The sequence below is a fragment of the Natator depressus genome, chromosome 20 (assembly GCF_965152275.1).
Source record: "Natator depressus isolate rNatDep1 chromosome 20, rNatDep2.hap1, whole genome shotgun sequence".
In the NCBI taxonomy this organism is placed as follows: Eukaryota; Metazoa; Chordata; order Testudines; family Cheloniidae; genus Natator; species Natator depressus.
In genome coordinates, this window is record NC_134253.1 from 2,265,914 (window position 1) to 2,284,782 (window position 18,869).

Sequence of the window (18,869 nt, forward strand, 5' to 3'; positions counted from 1 at the left end):
AGACCCAGCCTGGCTCTGTTCTGTAAATGTCCCATTTGCACCAGGAAATTATTTCTAATTTATTATGGGTGTTAAAGTAGGGCCTAGGGGATCCAGCTGAGATTGGTGCCCCAACGTGCCGGGCGCTGCCAGACCCACAGTATGAGATGGTCCCTGCCCCAAGGAGCTTCCAGTTGGCATAGGCAAGGCAGGCAGGAAACAGTTTCACACATAGGGAAACTGAGGCAGGAGAGTGGCGGTAATGAGCCCAGGGCTCCTGCCCAGGGGCGAAGGAGGCAGGAGATGGAGTGGGGGCCCTGTTCTGTGGGACAGGGGCAGAACCCCGGTCAGGTGCTGCAGGGGATTTGTCCGATCTGGATCTCACGTGTGTTGAGTTTGTCGGGCAACCATCTGGCTGAGCGGTGGTTGTGTCGGGCTGTGTGGGTGTTTGGGCTCAGCTGGGTCGCAGAGCCAGGCCTAGCTCCCGATCTCTCTCTCTCTCTTTTTTCCTCGCCTTTATCTGGTTTTCATTCAGCTTCTGCAGCTCCTGCGTGCGACTCAGAGCCCAGGCCGGGAGCTCCCCCCATCCCCTCCTGCCGAGCACCCGGGCTTTATCTGGGGCCAGGACATGGTGTTTCCCTCTGTAGCTCTTTTGTTCCTCGCTGGTAGCTGCTCTGACAAGCAAGATTTTTTTCAAAAGACCCTAATGGGCCGGAGCCTGGGAATGAAAAGCCAGCCCCACGCCCAGGCGGGGTGAGCGGATAAAGGCGCCCCATTGTGTAGCCATGACAGCCGTGGAACTGAAGGGGGCACAGGGTCGGGACCCCCAGCCTGGCTGCCCAGGGCTGTCGGCAACTCAGCCCCAACCCCCTGTGACAGCACCGCTGCTGGCTGGGGGACTAGGACTCCTGGGTTCTCTTCCTGGCTCTGGAAGGGGAATGGGATCTAGTGGTTAGAGCAGGGGGGGCTGGGAGCCAGGACTCCTAGATTCTATTTCCACCTCTGCTACTGCCTCTCTGCCAGTCATGTCCCCCTGATCTGCCTCAGTTTCCCCTCTTAGTGGAAGTCTTTGCTGGCTGCCCCCTCCCTCCCACAGCTTCCTCCTGATACTCCCCCCGCCACACCCTCACCAGAGGGGGCTCTGGTGGGGGCAGTAGCAGGAGCTGCCCACCCAGCTCAAGGGCATCTGTACAACCTGGTGGTGAAAATGCCAGGGGCTCACAGTCCCTTGTCTGCACAATCCCTTGGCTACTGCCTGGTGGGTCATGGTGGTCCTTGCTCCATGGAGCCCACAGCCCCCATCAGACACAACTCCCCACGCCAGGATATTTCACCTGCGCAGTCATTTACTTCCTAGTATCCAGCCTCACTTCTTCCCCCCTTGCTCACCCCGTGGCTCCCTGCGAACCCCCTGCACGCCCAGCTGCTCTGGGGCTCTCTGGGCATCGGCTGCAGGCTTCAGCTGCCGTGGGGCTGGCTCGGTGCGTTCCCAGCATGTGCAGCTCGCTGATAACACACGGCAGCTCGAGCTCTCACCCGCCACCCCGGGCACATTGACACGGGTTCTCTGCTCTGCTGCTGGCTGGGTTCAAGGGACCATTCGGAGACACAGCTCCGCCAGTGGGGGTGGAGGGTCAGCCAGAGCTGCCGACCTCTGGGGGGGTCCACCTCCCACTTGGAGTTTGGAACAAAGTCCCCGCCCCAGAACTCCCACCAGCAGAGGACTTGCCAGGCTGGATCGGAACCCAGGTCCACCCAGCCCAGGGCCAGGCTCTGATGCTGGGCAGCGCCAGGCCAGGGCAATTCAGACGAAGATCGAACGCGTGACAACCCGAATGCTCCTGGTTTGGGGCGGGGGAATGTGATCAAAGGGGAAGTTGCTAGAGCTCAGTGACCCCCCCCCAACGAGATGTTAAGTCCCTGCCCCGTTGATTGTTACGTGTGTCGTGTCAGGCCTGGCGCTGCCCAGACAACAGGAGTCAGGCCCCAGCCCCAAGAGCGGAGAAGCCAAGGGCTCGGCTTCTCTCCCGTTAGCCCCTCCCCGGCTCCCCTGCACCTTCCAGGCTGGAGATGGAAAGAAACCAAGGACGTGCCCATGGCCTGAGCTCGCCCTGTGCTGGGGGGACCTTGGGGGACCCTGCCCTCGGCTGCAGGCCCGTTGGGTGCAAGGGGAGTCCTGGATCAGGCCCTAGCTGCAGGAATTTTGCTGCCAGCCCCACCCTGTGTGAACCCAGCTGCCTGTCAATCAAAGGCAGCAGCCCCCCCTTCGCTGCCATCCTCCGCTTCCCACCAGGAACCCTCTCCGGGCCATTTGCATGCCAGTGGCCTGAATCCCAACTCTGGATGTCCTGCCCCAGGTTTCCTCACCCGCTGTCTTCTCCACCCTGCCCGGTTTGATCCCCAGTGCTTGGCTGCCACCTCTGCTCCCGCCCGCGGGCCAGAAGGGAGGCATCAATTTCACGACGTGCGACGCACCATGGAAGTGACCTGGGTGCCCCCGCAGGCTTCCCACCCTGGAGTCCCCTGCGTGGAGTTGCACTGCCCGGCCCAGAAGCAGGGATGGGGGACAGTTTGCTTAGATTGACCCTCCCCCCACCCCAGCTCTAATCCCCCCTCAGCCTGTCAGGGCCCAGGACACCCCCGGGACAATGGACGGGAAGCTGCAGCTCACGCTTTGTAAAACATTCAAGGGACGCTGACGTGTTAAAAATAACTCCTCTGCTGGGCTGCTCCCCGGCCTTTGCTTTTCCCGTCTTGCTAGTTTCTCATCCTGCTGAGACCTGAGCAGGGAGGTTGGCGCTCTTCCTTGTGGGCCGTTGTCCAGTGGCCAGGGGAGAAAGGGGCTTGGGGACTCGGACTCCTGGCTCCTTTCGCAATTCTGGGAGGGGATTGGGGCCTAGGGGTTTAGAGCAGAGGGGCTGGGAGTCAGGACGCCTGGGTTCTTTTCCTAGCGCTGCTGCTGACCCGACACACAAGCCCTTTGGCGATTCCGTGCACCCCGCTGTGCCTCAGTTTCCCCCTCAGCATTGTGGGGGTGGCGACGGTCAGTAGGCTCAGGGCTGGAAGTTTCCGGGGTGTTCAGCCTCTGCGGGAAAAGCGGTGGGAGCCGCCGGGCACTCGGGGATGCCCAGACGCGTGCGCCTACCGAGGGTTTGGGGGCTCTCGGGGGGACAGGGGGTTACTCTCCCCCTAGCGGGGCTGATGACTCTGCCTGGGGAGGCAGCTCAAGGAGCCCCTGCAGCCCAGGGCCGGGCCTGGCTGGGTACGTGAAGGAGACTCTGTCCCTTTATGTGTCCAGTTAATGATTTAGCAGCTTCGCTGGCTCTCGCTTTTATTTCGAGTGAAAGCACCTCTGTTCCCAGCCCCCAGGAGCAGCGTCTCTGGGGCTGAGCCAAGCTCCCCAGACCCTGATCTCTCTGCTGGATCGGGCCCAGAGCCGTGTTAGACTGAAAACAGCTGCCAGAGCCCCCGATCTGTGTGCACGGGGGCACCCGGCCTGGCTGGAGCACCTGAACCCACGTGGCCAATGGACTTTGTGTGGGTGCCCTAGTGGGCTCCGGGCGGGCAGGTTTTCTCTACATTGTCAGATCACAAACATTCAGCTCGAGTCTCCATCTCTGCTCGCGGGAGGGCAAAGGCTGAAATAGGGTCGGGGAGGCTGCCGGTCAGGAGTGAGGGGCATCGGCAGAGCTGGGGGGAGCCCAGGACTGGGGTCGCGGGGGGAGCTACTTTCCAGGGCCGAGTCAAACAACACTGCGGTTTCGTGGATTGTTGGGGCCCGACTGGCCGGGCTCGGGGAGGCCCAGATGGGTGATGGGGTCTCAGCCTCTGTTATCCTTGGGCCTTTCGGGGCTGGCGGGGAGACGGTGGTGGCTTCTTGGAGCAGTTTAAAGTGGAGATTGGGGGGTGGGGAGGTTTGTGGATTCCAGGGAATTGATAAAGTGAGGTCAAGCGGTGAATCTGCCGCAGAACTGGGGACAGAACCCAGGAGTCCCAGCGCTCAGCCTCCCCGATCTAACCATTCGACCCCACTGCCCTCCCAGAGCTGGGGACAGAACCCAGGAGTCCTGGCGCCCAGCCTCCCCGATCTAACCATTTGACCCCACTGCCCTCCCAGAGCTGGGGACAGAACCCAGGAGTCCTGGCGCTCAGCATCCCCGATCTAACCATTCGACCCCACTGCCCTCCCAGAGCTGGGGACAGAACCCAGGAGTCCTGGCGCCCAGCCTCCCCGATCTAACCATTCGACCCCACTGCCCTCCCAGAGCTGGGGACAGAACCCAGGAGTCCTGGCTCCCCGCCCCCACCAGGCTCTCTCTCTGGCTGGTGTCCTGCAGGCCACGTGTGCTGGAGCTGGCCCACCCCACCCCATTTCCGTGTGATGGGGAGGGAACGTTTCTGGCATCCCCTGAATGGCCTCCCGCAGGGTCCAGATCCCTCCATTCACTCTGCATCATGGGGGGGAGGACACTGTGTGTGTGTCAGGCCCCCCTTGCCTGCCCCCTTGGAGTGGTGTGGGGCTGGGAGTGAGGCGTGGCCCAGCCCAGGATTGAGGGGTGGCCGTGGGGCTGCACTCGAAGGAAAGCTGCGGGGGGGGAGGGGTCAGAGGTTTGATGGATCCTGAGGGGGGGCAGGTAACGGGGCCCTTCCTAACCCCACTGCCTGGCTGAGGAGCTGCAGCCTGCGCTAGACACCGGAGACCCCTTTAATGGGAGGCAGTGGGGTGCCCAGGCCCTGGGGGACTGAACCTGCAAGGCAAGGCCTGTCTGTCTGTCCCTGGGGGGGTCTCTCTGTCTGGGGCTGGCCGCTCCCCGCGGTGTCCCCCAGTCTGGCTGGCTGGCCGGGCTCCCTCCCCCGCCCAGGGGCCAGGCTCCGCGCCCCCCCCCCCGCCCCCGGCACGCGGCTGGGAATCTTTTTTTAAACGCCCACCGCCCAGCTGCCTGGGGTGGGGGGCGGCTGCCGCCTGTCAGTCACCACGGCCCATCCCCCGCTCCCATTGGGGGGTGGGCCCCCTGTCCACCCCCCCGCCCCCCAGCTCCGAGCTGGGGTCATCAGAACCGAGTTAAAGGCGCCTTCTTCCCCTGGGCCCCGCTGCGGGGGAGTGGGGCTTGCATTTGTCTGGCATCCCCCCTGCCCGGTGAGGTGGGGGGGCGGGGGGGCTATTGGGGGAGACAGAACAGCCTGGAGGGGAATCCAGCAAAGGGCTAAAAAATCCCTGGAGCCCCTCAGGGCAGCAGAGCACAAAGGGTTAAAACACCAGCCATGCCTCGGGGGTGGGGCAGCAGCTGGGGCTCTCACCCTTCCTGCCCCATCTGCACCCGACTCCCACCCCACAGCGACAAAAGGTCCCATTCCCTGCCCCTCCTGAGCAAGCCAGATCCCTGGGGCCGGATGGGAGCCGGCGCCCCCCAGAGGGGAGAGGCCCCATGCCCCATTCCCCGCCCCCGTGAGCCAGTCAGCCCCCCACCCTGGGGCTGGATGGGAGCTGGCGCCCCCTAGAGGGGAAAGGCTCCATTCCCTGCCCCCGTGAGCCAGTCAGCCCCCCACCCTGGGGCCGGATGGGAGCTGGCGCCCCCTAGAGGGGAAAGGCCCCATTCCCCGCCCCCGTGAGCCAGTCAGCCCCCCACCCTGGGGCTGGATGGGAGCTGGCGCCCCCTAGAGGGGAAAGGCCTGGGGCCCCATTCCCCAAGCTGCTCACGCCTGTGACAAGGAGGCAGGGGGCGTATGGAGGGGCCAAGAGGAGGAGTGGGGGGCTGTGCTCAGATGCTCCTCCTGAGCCGCAGGCATCACCGGGGCATCCGCCCCACCCCTGTCTCCCCCAGCCCCCTGGGGGGGTCCCGCTCTATCCACCTCCTCTGGTGCCAGCCCTCTGTGCTGAAGCACGCCTCTCCTGGCGGCTGGGGGGGCCGGGAAGGGGGGCCCTTATCTCAGCCCGGAGACAAAGACCCTATTTAACACAGGCTGCCTGAGTCTCGTCTGGCCCCTTGGTACCGGCCTGGGCCAGCAGGAAGGACTCGGGGGGCGGGGGGGGGCTGGGCTGGCCGGGGAAGCCAGGAGCGTCCCCCGAACGACTCCCCCAGCCTTTATCGGGCAGGAAGGGCCGGGTGCTGTCTGGCTGATGGGCCTGTACCCTGGCCTGGAGCCTCCTGTCTGGACCTGGGCTGGAGGGGGGCGATGGGGGGAGCGGCTCCTTGCCTGAGCCTGGCTCCGAATGCCACTGGACCTGGCAGGGGGCAGGGGCTCTTGTAGCCCCCCCATTGCTGAGCTGGTGGGCACTGCCCCGGCCTGTGGGGATGGGGGGGTGAGCAGGAGTGTGGAAGAGTGGGGGGCTGTTGGAGGGGGGCTGCTGGGGGAGTTGGGGGTGGTGCTTGGGGTGTAGGGGGGCATTTGCCAGGAATGGGACTGGGGGGGCTGTCTGGAGGGCTCTAGGGTGGGGTTTAGGGGGCTATTTGGGGTGCCGTGGAGCTTTGGTGGTGCTCTGTGGTGGGGTTGCGCTGGGGGGCAGCAGAAGCACAAAGGCTTTGGCAGGATCTGCCCCCAGTGGCTGGCCACATGCCCGGGGGGGGGCATTTCTCCTGACTCCTCCCCCCCCCAGGTGCAGGGGCAGGAATCTCTGGGGGTTGGGGAGGAGCAGGGATGCCCCCACACTGTAAACAGAAGGGGGGGCAGGGATCACCCCCCTGGGAGGGGCAAAGTGGGCAGGTATCACCCCCCCAGGGGGCTCGGGGGCTCTGGGAATCGGATGTAAGGGGGCAGCCCCCACCCAGGAGCTGATGGCTGGAGCTGTTCCTGGTGGGCGGTGCTCCCCTCCCCACGGATAATCCCCCTATTGTAAAGGCAGAACATGCCTGGGGCCCTTCCCCCCCCTTTCCCTTGGCCGCACAAAGGGCCCCTCGGAGCCTGGGGAGCAGATACGCCCCAAATCTGCAAGGCGGCTGCATCCTGCCGGGCTGGGCACAATGGAGCCCCTGTGCGTCCCCCGCCCCCTCCCTGGAGCTGGCAGGGCCGCCCGGCCCCCAGCCCAAAGGGCCGATTCTTCTGTACTTGGGGGGGAGGCAGGGGGGGAGGTGGCATCTGACCTTTGCAGGGACTGTCAGAGATGATGGAAAGTTCAGCTGGGCGGGGGGAGGCTGAGGGGGTTGGGGGGCAGTGATGGGGGTGGGATGGAGAGACAAAGGGGGGCAGGAGATGGGGTGGGGAGGAGGGGGGGTGGGGAGGGCAGGGCATGGGGGGTGAGGGGCAGGGGCTTGGGGGGGAGGGGAGGAGAGAGGAAGGGGGGCAGGGAGTTGTGGGGGGGTTGTAATGAACCCACAATAAAACGGAGGGAACGGGGGTGCCTGGGCTTCCCTTCGATTCTGTCCCCGCCAAGAGCTGGACGCGGCTCCCAGCTCTGGCTCTAACCACTGGCCCCGCTGCCCTGCCCATGCTGGGAGCAGAGCCCGGCACCCAGGCCCGGGCTGGAGGCCGCGGCCGGGCTCCGGGGTGTCTCTGACTCGGGCCGGGTGCCCCCAGCCAGGGCTGCTCGAGCTGCGTGACGCCGGCCGGCAGCGCCCAGCCCTGGGGGCGCGCGGGGCGGATTGGTTGTTTGCTCCCTTGCACAAGAAGCGCCCGGGCCGGTTCGGCACCCCCCGGGGGGTGGGGAAAGCTCGCGGGATTTGGGAGGCGCCAATCTCCCTCCTCTGCAGCCGGGACCCAGAGGTGAGGGGCCTGCGTTCGAGCCCACCGCACAGCAGGGGAGGTCGGGCCCAGAGAGGCACCCAGGGACGCGCCCCCCTGTCTGTGGCCACCCTGGCAAGTGAACCCAGGTGTCCTGGGTGCCAAGGCTGGTGCCCTCCCTGTGCTCCGTCCGCCTGAGCAGTGCCCGGGAAGGACGGTGGGTGGCAGAGGCCGGGGGCAGATGGCCTGGCACAGGGCCGGGAGCGTGGGAGCCGTCGCGGGAGGCAGCCCGTGGGCCTTGGCCCCACGGCGAGGCAGGATCAGGTCCATCACCCGCTTGGCTGAGGTGCCCCCTAGCCCCTGCCGCCTGCTGGCATCGGCTGCTCCCTGGCCACATCCCAAGCGCGGCCTCCCCCGGCTGGTGTCACAATGGAGCTTTTCTGGTGCTGTGAGGGGGAGGGGAATGGCTCCTCATTTGTTTACCTGCAGGAGGGTGGGGCTGGGTCCCTGGGTTGGTTGGCAAAGGCCCAGAAAGGGCCTGGCTGGGAGTATCCGCTGGAAGGCAGCCAGGGAAGGAGGGTTGGGGGCACCCAGTGAAATGGAGGGGGAAAGAGCAGCCCAGCCAGCCCCCCCCGCCCCGACTGCTTTCTGTCCTGGTGTGAGATAGAGCAGCCAGGCCTGGTGCTGAAGAGAATGGCCGTTGCAACAGTGTTTCCCCCCTAGGGAGCTGCCCGGAGGGGCCCCACAGGCGGGTTGTGACCGGGGTGGGGGGCAAGTGTGTGATTAACCCTTCCGTGGCTCTCACGCCCGCGCGTTCCTCGTTGCAGTGTGTGCGGGGACCCTGAACGGGCTGAGCGTGACGGGTGATGCCCAGCACCAGTACCAGACGCTGCACAAGATGTACAACAACTGCGAGATCGTCATGGGCAACCTGGAGATTGTGCTGATCGACCACAGCCAGAACCTGTCCTTCCTGCAGGTGAGGGCGGGGGGCTGGGCCGCCTGGCGTTGGGGGACGGGCACGGCCGGGTGGAGAAGGGGGTGCTGTGGAGGAAAGGGTGCTTTGCTCCCTCTTCCCTCCCATCCCGTCTGCCTGCCAGGTGGGAATCTTTACTCACCCGGCCTGCTTTCCCTCGCCAGCTGGCGACCTGCTCTGACATGCCCGGCTGGCAGCACGGGACCGGGCGGGAGCAGGCGTGCCGCCCCCCGCCCCGTGCTGCGCCGTGCAGGGGGCCGGGAGGGAGGGCGGGGGATCTGGGAGCTCCGGGGCCAGGGAGCGTCAGCGTGGGGTGCAGTGGCACAAAAGGCAGAGCTGGGCTCCAGCCCGTTCTCTTGTGCTGCCCTGCAGCTTGGGGACGCAGACATGCCTCCGGGGTCGCTGCCGTGGTGAATCTGGCTTAGCACAGCGGTGCCCCAGCCCCCTGGCAGCCTGGAGCTAGTCCCCGCTGGTGGGAGCCGGGGGTTCAGACTCCAAACTGCCCTGGGAGCAATCAGGCCGGGTTGGGGCCACCCGTGTGCCGTGGGATTGGAAGAGCACATGGGCAAGTGCAAACGTCCGGACACGCGTGTGTGCAAGCAGGGATACATGTGCAAATCCTCTCAGATGCAGGCTGTCGCCCGGGCACAGGGATCACGCGGGCGTGAACTTAGGGACTTCCAAGGCCCTGGCGGTTTGACCGCTGTTCCTGGGGATACGGGGGGGTGGGGCAGAGGGGGCAGCGCCAGCATCAGCCAGGTTCGGAGTGCAGAGACCCGGAGCTTCTGGGACACCTGCCAGCCCCAAAGCGCTTCATCTCCGTCCCCTTGGATTGAAACCCCCCCCCTCAACCCACAGAGCTGGGCCCCAGAACAGGAAAACAGGTGAATTCTTGGAGCCTCTGGGCCTTGTCTGGTCCGGGGGGACGGGGGTGAGCTGCATTGGTGTAAAAAACCCTTTTGAAATGGATCTTTCATGGCCCACAGCTGGGCAGATGCTACTGGTACCAGTGAGAATTCGGAGCCCAATATGCTTAATGCACCGTCACTTATATGGGGAAGAATCACGCAAGCCGTTAAGGTTACACAGCACACACCTTTCCCCTACGCCTCGGCTTCTCAAGCATCAACTCTCAGTAACTATGTTGGCCTTACACAATATCCTGAGTGGCAAACAAAGCAGGCCGAGCTACCAGTCCTAGAGGGAGACTTTACTTTTTTTCTCTTCTTCCTCCTCGCAGGTACTTGGTCTGTCAAGGGTCCCCTGAAGCAGGGTCTGGTCACCCTGAGCCCTTTGGTTCTAGAATCCCGCCAACGTCCCTCGAAGTTGCCCCGAGCCCTCTGTCTTACAATGCCTTCACGTGCTAATTGGGGAACTAACTTCACTAATTTACTTTGCTTTGCATTTGTAGCGTTTTGTTCTCAAAGGAGCCACATGCTCCAGAACTTGTGGGCGTCTATTACTAGTTTTTTCAATTAATATTTTGGAAGGGGGGGCGGGGGGGGGACTGTAGAACAGACACCAGCCAAAGCGCAATCCACGTTTACTCTCCCATCAATCATTCACTTCAGCTTTCAGCATGATGCCATCCAGAGTGGCCATTTTGACCCACGTTAGCTTGCGCCAAGCCCACTGATCGCATGATACTACGTTTTCTTTACTTTGTGAGCTGGTCCCCTGCTGATATATTCCAAAGTTCGATGTTGAAACCATACAGGCTGATGGAGCCATTTTCAACCATTAATTCCAATGCAGTTTCAGCACTTCCGGTCATTGTTCTCCTCATTGATCTAATGCTAAGAGAACCCGGCTCCCAGAATCCTCTCGCAAGTTCAGACCTACCAAGCTGTACCAGACTCATGCTTGCCACATTCATTCAGATCAGTCACAGCAATTCATAATAATTTGGTGCCGGCCCCAACACCCCCCGGGCGGGGACAAGGCCTTAAGCTGGCAGAGCCCAGAGAGTCTCTTTCCTGGCTGGTAGCTCAGGAGAACTGGAGAGGGAAGCTGACCAGGGCTGGCTGCGGTGTGAAGGGGGGCACTGCAGGTTGCACAAATATGCCAGAGGCGTGTCCCCCCGTGTGCGTGTGTCCTCGTGTGCGTGCGTCCCCGTGCGTCCCCGTGTGCGTGCGGGGGACTCTCTCCCTGCTCTGTGAATACACCTGCGCTCCGTCCATCCTGGCGTCCCGCGGCTGGGCAGGGGCATGCTGCGTTTGGAAGGCCCTGGCCGTGCTGACGCCGGGCGAGGGAGCTTGGAAGGTCTGGGTGTGGTGGGGGCTGACAGCGCTTTCTTCCGCGGCTCTCCAGACCATCCGGGAAGTGACGGGCTACGTCCTCATCGCCATGAACGTCTTCACGTACCTGCCCCTGGGGAACCTGCGCGTCATCCGGGGGACCCAGCTCTACGAGGACAAATACGCCCTCTTCGTGCTTCTGAACTACCACACCAACGGCTCGCACGCCCTCCGCCAGGTGGGGTTCAACCAGCTCACGGGTGAGTCAGCCGGCCCCGCGGGGCTGGCCTGGGGCTCTCCCGCTGCCCCCGGTGGCGGCGCCTGACGCGAGTTGGGCAGTTCTCAGCCCACTGCCGAGTGAACGGATAACGTTGCGCAAGCCGCGTCTGACGCTAGCCAGCGCCCGGCTGGCGGAGATGCCCGTGGAGCTGCCCCAGCCTCTCTCGAGCTGGCGCCCCACGGCAGGGCGGGGACACGCTGGCAGGGGGCGGGGGCGTGTACGGTGCTGGCTGCACCTACTCTCCGCATAAACACGGTGAGCTCATCCTTGGCCACTGTTCAGATTCGCAGGGGGGAGGAGAGAATCCGTTGCAGGCTCCAGGTGACGCATCCCGCCCTGCCAATGCCCCGCAGAGCTTTCCCCCCATGCTGGCAAAATGCAGCCACTTCTGGGGTGGATGGCGGGAGCTGCTCACAACAACGCTGTGGGGGATCAGAGCAGTGGGCCGCCTTGTCCGGCGTCCCCGTCTCCAGGCAGTGGCCAGGACCAGTTGCTCTGGAGGAAGATGCAATCAGCCCCAGAGGTTGCAGGGGGGATGTCGGGTAGGCGAATGCATCCCCCGTGTTGGACTTCGGCTGGGCTGATCCCTCTGCTCTTACCCAAAGCACCAGGGGATCCCAAACAACCTGAGCGCTCAGGGCTTCCCTCTGGGTCAGACCCGCTCTGGGGTGAGCTCAGTGCTGGGACGATGCCCCCCGAGGCTGAGGTCACGTGTTTATCTGCAGGACCAGCAGCTCACGCGCACCAGCCCCCACTTACCTATTCTAGGGTTAGGCTGCTGCCCATCACCGGGGTGTCTGGGCGCCTTCCACATGATAGCAACAGCCAAGTCCCTAGTGCTGTTCCTTGGTGTCTCTGATTTTGGGGGTCAAGGCTCTGCTTTGGGGGGGACATGGGTGTGGAGTCAGGGTGGAGCATCATTCTTTTGGGGGGGCCTTTCTCAGAGGGGTTCACCAGTGGGGCATTCGCTCTCCGTGCCCCGTTCATGGTGCTTGACCTGGGTGCCAAGGCGGGGGCCGTGATGGTACCAGTCGTAAACTGCCGGGGAGGGGGGGTCCCCAGCATTGTGGAGCTGAGTGTGAGCCAGTGAGCTCCCGTTGCCGCGCTCTGTGTCCTGCCCCCAGCCCCTGAGCCCTCCGAGAACACGCCTCTGACCTGTGCCCTCCCGGGGGCTGGTGGGGTGAAAGTCCAGGGGCCCACGGGCGCTTTATGGGCGCTCCTGGCCAATGGGACGGCGGGATGGGTAATCAATCCCCTTATCGGCTCCTAGGCAGGTTTACGAGCGCTTCCCGGCCCGCTGATGGGACGGAAGCAGGTGAACGGTTTGGGGCAGAGGCTGCTCCAAGGTCAAATCCGCCTTGGCTGTGGGAAGAAGCAGGGTCGGGCTGGGCCGGGGCTGGAAGGAAAACCCGGAGTGGGGGGGTGGACGGTGAATCGGCGCTAGGGGGCGCTGTTTAGCAAGGGGCGGGATCAGTTGGGGGCGCTGTCCCCTTGGCGTCAGGGCTGACCCCCATGGCCCAGGATGGGGCTAGGCGGTGCTGTGGGGCGGGGGGCTCAGGAGGGGGCTAGCGGCTGCTGAGTTGCCTTTCAGGTGAGACAGGACAGAGGTGATGGTGGGAGATCCCCTAGCCAGTGGTCTGAGTGCCGGCCTGCTGCCCCCTCTCCCTGGCTCCACGCCGAACCCCCCTGCGCGTCTGGCTATTCGCTGGACTTCTCCTGGCTTTCTGTCCTGGGCTGTCGGGTAGCAGCGCGGTTAGATGTCATCCCACCCAGGGGTGGCTGCACTCCGGGGTCGGGGGGAAGGGAATGAGCCCTTCTCTGAGCTGCAAAACTCAGCCGTGGGTCCGCACGCAGCCCTGACCCCTCTCGGACCCGTGGTCAGCCCCACGCCTTGTGTGTACTTTGCAAAGCCCCCTGGGATACTGGAGAGGAGTTAAAATCAGCAGCCAGGCGCCCTGCCAGCCCGCGGGGGGCTCATGGGTGCCTGGGAGGGGCGTGGATGTTCGACTCCCCAGGGAGCCTGCCGCGGCCCCATGCGCAGGTGCCAGGAGGGGGAGCCGTGTGCAGGCTGGGGCAGTCCCGGCGGGGCGTTCCCGTCCCCTGGTGCCCCGGCCTGTTTGCGCTCCAGCCCGAGAAGGCATCCTCACCACCCCATGGCAAGCGCCCAGCCTGCCCTGCCCCAACGCTGGGGCTGCCGTCCCCACCCGCCCCGACTCCGGCTGTCAGAACAACCCGGGCTGGGCGGAGCCTCCTGGAGCCGGAAACCCGCCCTTGGGTGGGGGACGCTGGCCTCTCCTGCGAGGGGCAGTGGAATGGCCAGAAGTAACCCTCTGCTCACGGGGTTCCCGGACCCAGGGCTGCGAGTGGGGCTCTGTGTGCCTGGCCCCAGACAACCCCCACTTCCGGCTCTGTCCCTCCCCTGCCACGGGGGCACGAGCCCCCTGCTCTGGGGCAGCCCCCTCCCTTTGCCTGCCCCCACCCCCCAAATCTACCACCTGGCTTCTGGGCGCTCCCCGAGTCCCAGCGTGGGGGAGGTCAGGGCCGCGGCTCCGCAGGGGGCACTGCCCCAGGGCAGAGCCCGGTCCCAGCGGGTCCTTGCCCTGCAGAGATCCTGGCGGGCGGGGTCGACATCGAGAGGAACGAGCAGTTGTGCCACGTGGACACTATCGAGTGGAGGGACATCATCCGGGACCAGCTGATCGACCCGGTGGTTCGGCAAAATGGCAGGAATTGTGAGTGTCCTGAGGGGGGTGGTCCCAGCCACGGTCCCCACTACCTCTGGCCTGCCGGTGGCGGCCCCCGGGCCCTGGCTCCCCTTGCTCCAGGAATCTTAAGCCCAAGGATCTGGTCCCGAATCGCCCTCCGCGTGCTCCGTCTCCTGCCAAGAGCCCCTCCCCGTGCCCGCTTGGCTCCCCATCTCCCCTCCTCTCTCTCTCACCCCCGCGGGCTCTAGGTGCCTTTCCGGGGCACTGCCCTGGGGCAGGTTTGCCCTGGTTTCTGCAGGATGCAGGCAGGGGCCACTGGGGCCGGGGCCAGGCGGGTCCCTTCATGGGCACAGATGTGGTCAATTAACAGGGGCTGGGCAGGGGCTCAGGAGTGGTGGGTTCTATTTGCAACTCCGCTACTGACCTGCTGGGCGACCCTGGGCAAGTCATTTGACCCCCCTGTGCCTCAGTTTCCCTTTCCACCCTGGAATCTTGGGGAAAAGGACTGTCCCCTGCTCCCTTTGTGCAGCACCTGGCACAATGGGGCCGCCTGGTCTGAGGTGGGGCCTGCCAGAATCACAAACCAACAGGGAGGCAGAGTCAGGATCCTGCTCCACCCCTGGATGCGTTCAGTTCCCCCCCGTGACGCCTCACCCAGCCCCGCCTTTGCAAATATTAGCCCTCACGGCCAGTGTCCAAAACTCCTTCCCAAGGCAAACAGGGCCTGGCAGGGCTCCCAGCGGCAGGGAAGAGCTGGTCCAGCCCAGCCTGCCAGAATGAAGAATCGAGGATGCTGCTCTAACCACTAGACCCCACTCCCCTCCCAGAGCCAGGGATAGAACCCATGAGTCCTGGCTCCCAGTCCCACCCCCCTCTAGGGTTCCAGCCTGCCTCTGCGGGGAGCAGCTCCCCAATGAAGCAGGCAGTGACTGCAGGGCGATCTAGTGCTCGTTAGCAAGCTGAGTCTGGGGACGGTCCTAGCCCTGGGCCGACTTTCCTGTCCCGTGCTGCGGCCCTGCCCATGCGAGGGGCTGGCTTCGGCACCCGCCATCCCAGCCGGTGCCCTGCTCTGCCCGCCTGGCCTGCCCCACATGAGGGCACTGGAGCAAGACCCCGTCCCCTCTGCCCCTCTCTGACGCTGGGCGTTTCTCTCCCCCCAGGTGCCCCCTGCCATGAGAGCTGTGACAGACACTGCTGGGGCCCGAACCCAGAGGACTGCCAGAAATGTGGGTACCAGCTTGGAGCCTGCCCAGTGTGGGGGGCGGGCGCTGGCAGGGCTGGGAGCCAAAGAGGGGGTCTCTGCCTCGCAAAGAGAGACCAGAAAGTTGCAGGCCGGGGGCTGGCTCTGCGGATCTAGTTGGGGGGCTGGGCGGGATAGCAGCGGGGCCGGGGAGGGGGCACGGGACCAGCCAGGGGGCCGGGCGGGGGTAGCAGCGGGGCCGGGGAGGGGGCAGGTATCCCGGGCTTGGGGGAGGTGGGTTTGAATCCCCCTGGGTGGACCGAGGGCTGGGTGGGCCGTGGACACAGGGCTCCCTCTTCCCACTCAAGGGGTCCCTCTGGGCCGGGGGGGACAGGGAGGGGACCTGGATCCGGCACCGTTCATCAGGCTGCTGGGGGTCAGGGGCTGAGCTCATGGGGCCGGAGGGGGGGGGCTCAGAGAGGGCTCAGGCCACCGCCCCCCTCACCCATCTCCTCTGCTCCCCCCTCAGTGACCAAGACCATCTGCGCCCCCCAGTGCAACGGGCGCTGCTTCGGGCACAGCCCCAGCGAGTGCTGCCATGACGAGTGTGCGGGGGGCTGCACCGGCCCCCGCCAGACTGAATGCTTCGTACGTCCCCTGGGGGTCTGCGGGGGGGCCGTGCTGGGGGGGGGTCTGTGTTGGGGGGGTCTGTGCTGGGGCAGGGGAGCTAGGGGTCTGTACGGGGGGGGCTGTCTATGCTGGGGGAGGGGGGCTGGGGGGGTCTGTGCTGGGGGGGTCTGTCTATGCTGGGGCAGGGGGGTCTGTCTGTGCTGGAGCAGGGGGGTGTCTGTCTGTCTATACCAGGCCGGTGGCAGCGGGGGGGTCTCTGTGTCGGTCCCCGTGGGCTGGGCCGGGGTCCCTGACACTCTGCCCCCCCCCCAGGCCTGCCGCCACTTCAACGACAGCGGGGCCTGCGTCCCGCTCTGCCCCCAGCCGCTGATCTACAACAAACTCACCTTCCAGCTGGAGCCCAACCCCGACACCAAGTACCAGTACGGGGGCGTCTGCGTCGCCGAATGCCCACGTGAGCCGGGGCTGGGGGCTCCCCGCGGACGCCCTGATCTCTCCTGGGGCGGGGGGGGGGAGTTCCCAGCCGTCCTACCCTCCATGAGACCCTTTGCTGGGGGGAGGGGTAACTAGGCCTGGCCCTGTTGTGAGATCCCCTCGCATGGCGGTCTTGTGCCCCTGCTCTGTGCCCCACACCCACCCTTCTGGGGAGGGGAAGTCACTGGGGAATCGTCCTTCCCGGCATGTGCCCCCCCCACCAGCCAAGGGTGGCAAAGGGCTTTGCAAAGAGCAGAGTTATTATAGCCCTGTGGGGAAACTGAGGCACCGAGCCAGCCGGGTGCGGCGTGCCTCGAGGGCACAACCACCGGCCTGGCAGAGCTGGGAACAGAATCCAGGAGTCCAGGTTCCCAGACCGCCCCCGCTCCAACCACTAGGCACTCGGCCCCCACCCCCCTTCCCGCTCTTCAGGTCTCGCCTCACCCACTCCCCCTGCCGGCAGATAACTTTGTGGTGGATCAGAGCTCCTGTGTGCGGGCCTGTCCGAAGGACAAGATGGAGGTGGAGAAGAACGGCCTGAAGATGTGTGAGCCGTGCCCTGGACTCTGCCCTAAAGGTATGGAGGGGTGTGGGGCGGCTGTCCAGCTTGGGGCTCATGCTGGTAGAAGCCAGGAGACCTGGCTCCCAGCCCCCCTGCTCATAACTCACTGGACCTGCGGCTGAGGCCAGACAAACTGGTTTGCCCCCCGTGGGGGCTGGATGGTGCGTTGGGCAGCCCTGGCACTTCCATGGTGCCCTGCCCCGGGCATGGGGTGCGGGTGTGTCGGGTGGCTCATTCCCTCTCCCCTCCTGCCTTCCAGCCTGCGAGGGGACGGGCGTCGGGAGCAAATACCAGACTGTCGATTCAAGCAACATCGACGGGTTCATCAACTGCACCAAGATCCGGGGCAACCTGGACTTCCTCATCACGGGGCTGAACGGGTGAGGCTGAGTCCCTCTGCCCGGCACTGTGATGCGCTCCCCTCTGGGGTGGGGCACAGCTGTGATTAACAGGTGCACGGCACCGCTGCCCCGGACCCGCTCCCCCAGTGCTGCGATGCTGCGGCCGGGCTACAGGGCGGGGGGAACTTGTACCCCTTGGAAGAGCAGAGATTCGGGAGGGGGCATCTGGCCAGGTCAGCAGGTCAAAGGGCAAGGGGGATTTTTAACGGCCCCAGGAGGGCGGGGCTTCGGTTTCATGTCTCATGGGAGAGATGGCGCCCCCTAACCCCACGCTGCGGCCCTGGGGCCAGCACGTAGAGCCAGGGGAGAGCGCCCCCTGCTGAACCCCCATCCCGCTCCCTGTAGCACAGTGCCCCCTAGCGTCCAGCCAGGGAGAGCGCCCCCTGCTGCCCCCCCCGGCTCCGTGCAGCACAGCGCCCCCTAGTGCCCAGCCCGGAGAGGCAGGGGAAAGCTCCCCCTGCTGGCCCCCTGGCCCCCTGCAGCACAGCGCCCCCTAGCGCCCAGCCCGGAGAGGCAGGGGAGAGTGCCCCCTGCTGCCCCCCCCGGCTCGCTGCAGCACAGCACCCCCTAGCGCCCAGCCCGGAGAGGCAGGAGAGAGCGCCCCCTGCTGCCCCCCCCGGCTCCGTGCAGCACAGCGCCCCCTAGTGCCCAGCCCAGAGAGGCAGGGGAAAGCTCCCCCTGCTGGCCCCCTGGCCTCCTGCAGCACAGCGCCCCCTAGCGCCCAGCCCGGAGAGGCAGGGGAGAGTGCCCCCTGCTGCCCCCCCCGGCTCCCTGCAGCACAGCACCCCCTAGCGTCCAGCCAGGGGAGAGCGCCCCCTGCTGGCCCCCCGGCTCCCTGCAGCACAGCGCCCCCTAACACCCAGCCCGCAGAGGCAGGGGAAAGCGCCCTCTGCTGGCCCCCCAGCTCCCTGCAGCACAGTGCCCCCTAGTGCCCAGCCCAGAGAGGCAGAGGAGAGTGCCCCCTGCTGGCCCCCCAGCTCCCTGCAGCACAGCTCCCCGTAGCGTCCAGCCAGGGAAGAGCGCCCCCTGCTGGCCCCCCGGCTCCCTGCAGCACAGCACCCCCTAGCGCCCAGCCCGGAGAGGCAGAGGAGAGTGCCCCCTGCTGGTCCCCCGGCTCCCTGCAGCACAGTGCCCCCTAGCGCCAGCCCGGAGAGGCAGGGGAGAGCGGTACCCTCCAGCCGATCAGGCCAGCGGTTCTGACGGTGTCTGGGTCTTGTTCCCCCCCCGCCCCCGCAGGGACCCCTGGTGCAACATCTCGGCCCTGGATCCGGAGAAGCTGAACGTCTTCCGGACGGTGCGGGAGATCACGGGTGAGGAACGGGCAGGGGTTTGGGGGGACTGAACGGGGGGGGGGGGGAGCAGGGGCTGGGGGGGACTGAACGGGGGAGGGAGCAGGGGCCCAGCCCAGTGGCCTGTGGGGAAGCCCCAGGTGTCTGTATACCGACTCCGTGACCCTGGCGGCCAAGAGGGGGCTTCATGGGGGGGAGGGTGCCGGGGGAAGAGCCCGTCCCAAGCCCAGCGAGGGAGCAGCGTGGCGGGGGGGTGGCTGGAGACGCAGAGGGGGCGTCCCTGACACGCCGGTTGCTCCCCCCCAGGTTATCTGAACATCCAGTCGTGGCCCAAACACATGCATAACTTCAGCGTCTTCTCCAACCTCGTCACCATCGGGGGCCGGAGCCTGTACAAGTGAGAGACCCCCCAGCCCAGCCCGGCCCAGGGGAGAGGCCCCTGGCCCTGCCCCCCTGGCTCTGCCCCCCCCCAGCCCTGCCCCTCCCTGCGGGAGAGGCCC

At 65.7% G+C, this 18,869-nt stretch overlaps 1 protein-coding gene across 1 annotated transcript in view; it reads left to right on the plus strand.

Annotated features, from left to right (window-relative positions):
• ERBB3 (erb-b2 receptor tyrosine kinase 3) overlaps positions 1-18,869 on the plus strand; it is a 37,433-nt gene that overhangs the window by 6,291 nt on the left and 12,273 nt on the right. Inside the window, exons 2-11 of the mRNA XM_074935229.1 lie at positions 8,463-8,614; positions 10,922-11,108; positions 13,735-13,860; positions 14,994-15,059; positions 15,543-15,661; positions 15,956-16,097; positions 16,581-16,694; positions 16,939-17,059; positions 18,317-18,390; positions 18,676-18,766. Coding sequence (XP_074791330.1) covers positions 8,463-8,614; positions 10,922-11,108; positions 13,735-13,860; positions 14,994-15,059; positions 15,543-15,661; positions 15,956-16,097; positions 16,581-16,694; positions 16,939-17,059; positions 18,317-18,390; positions 18,676-18,766 — 1,192 coding nt within the window. The remainder of the gene's footprint in view (positions 1-8,462; positions 8,615-10,921; positions 11,109-13,734; positions 13,861-14,993; positions 15,060-15,542; positions 15,662-15,955; positions 16,098-16,580; positions 16,695-16,938; positions 17,060-18,316; positions 18,391-18,675; positions 18,767-18,869) is intronic.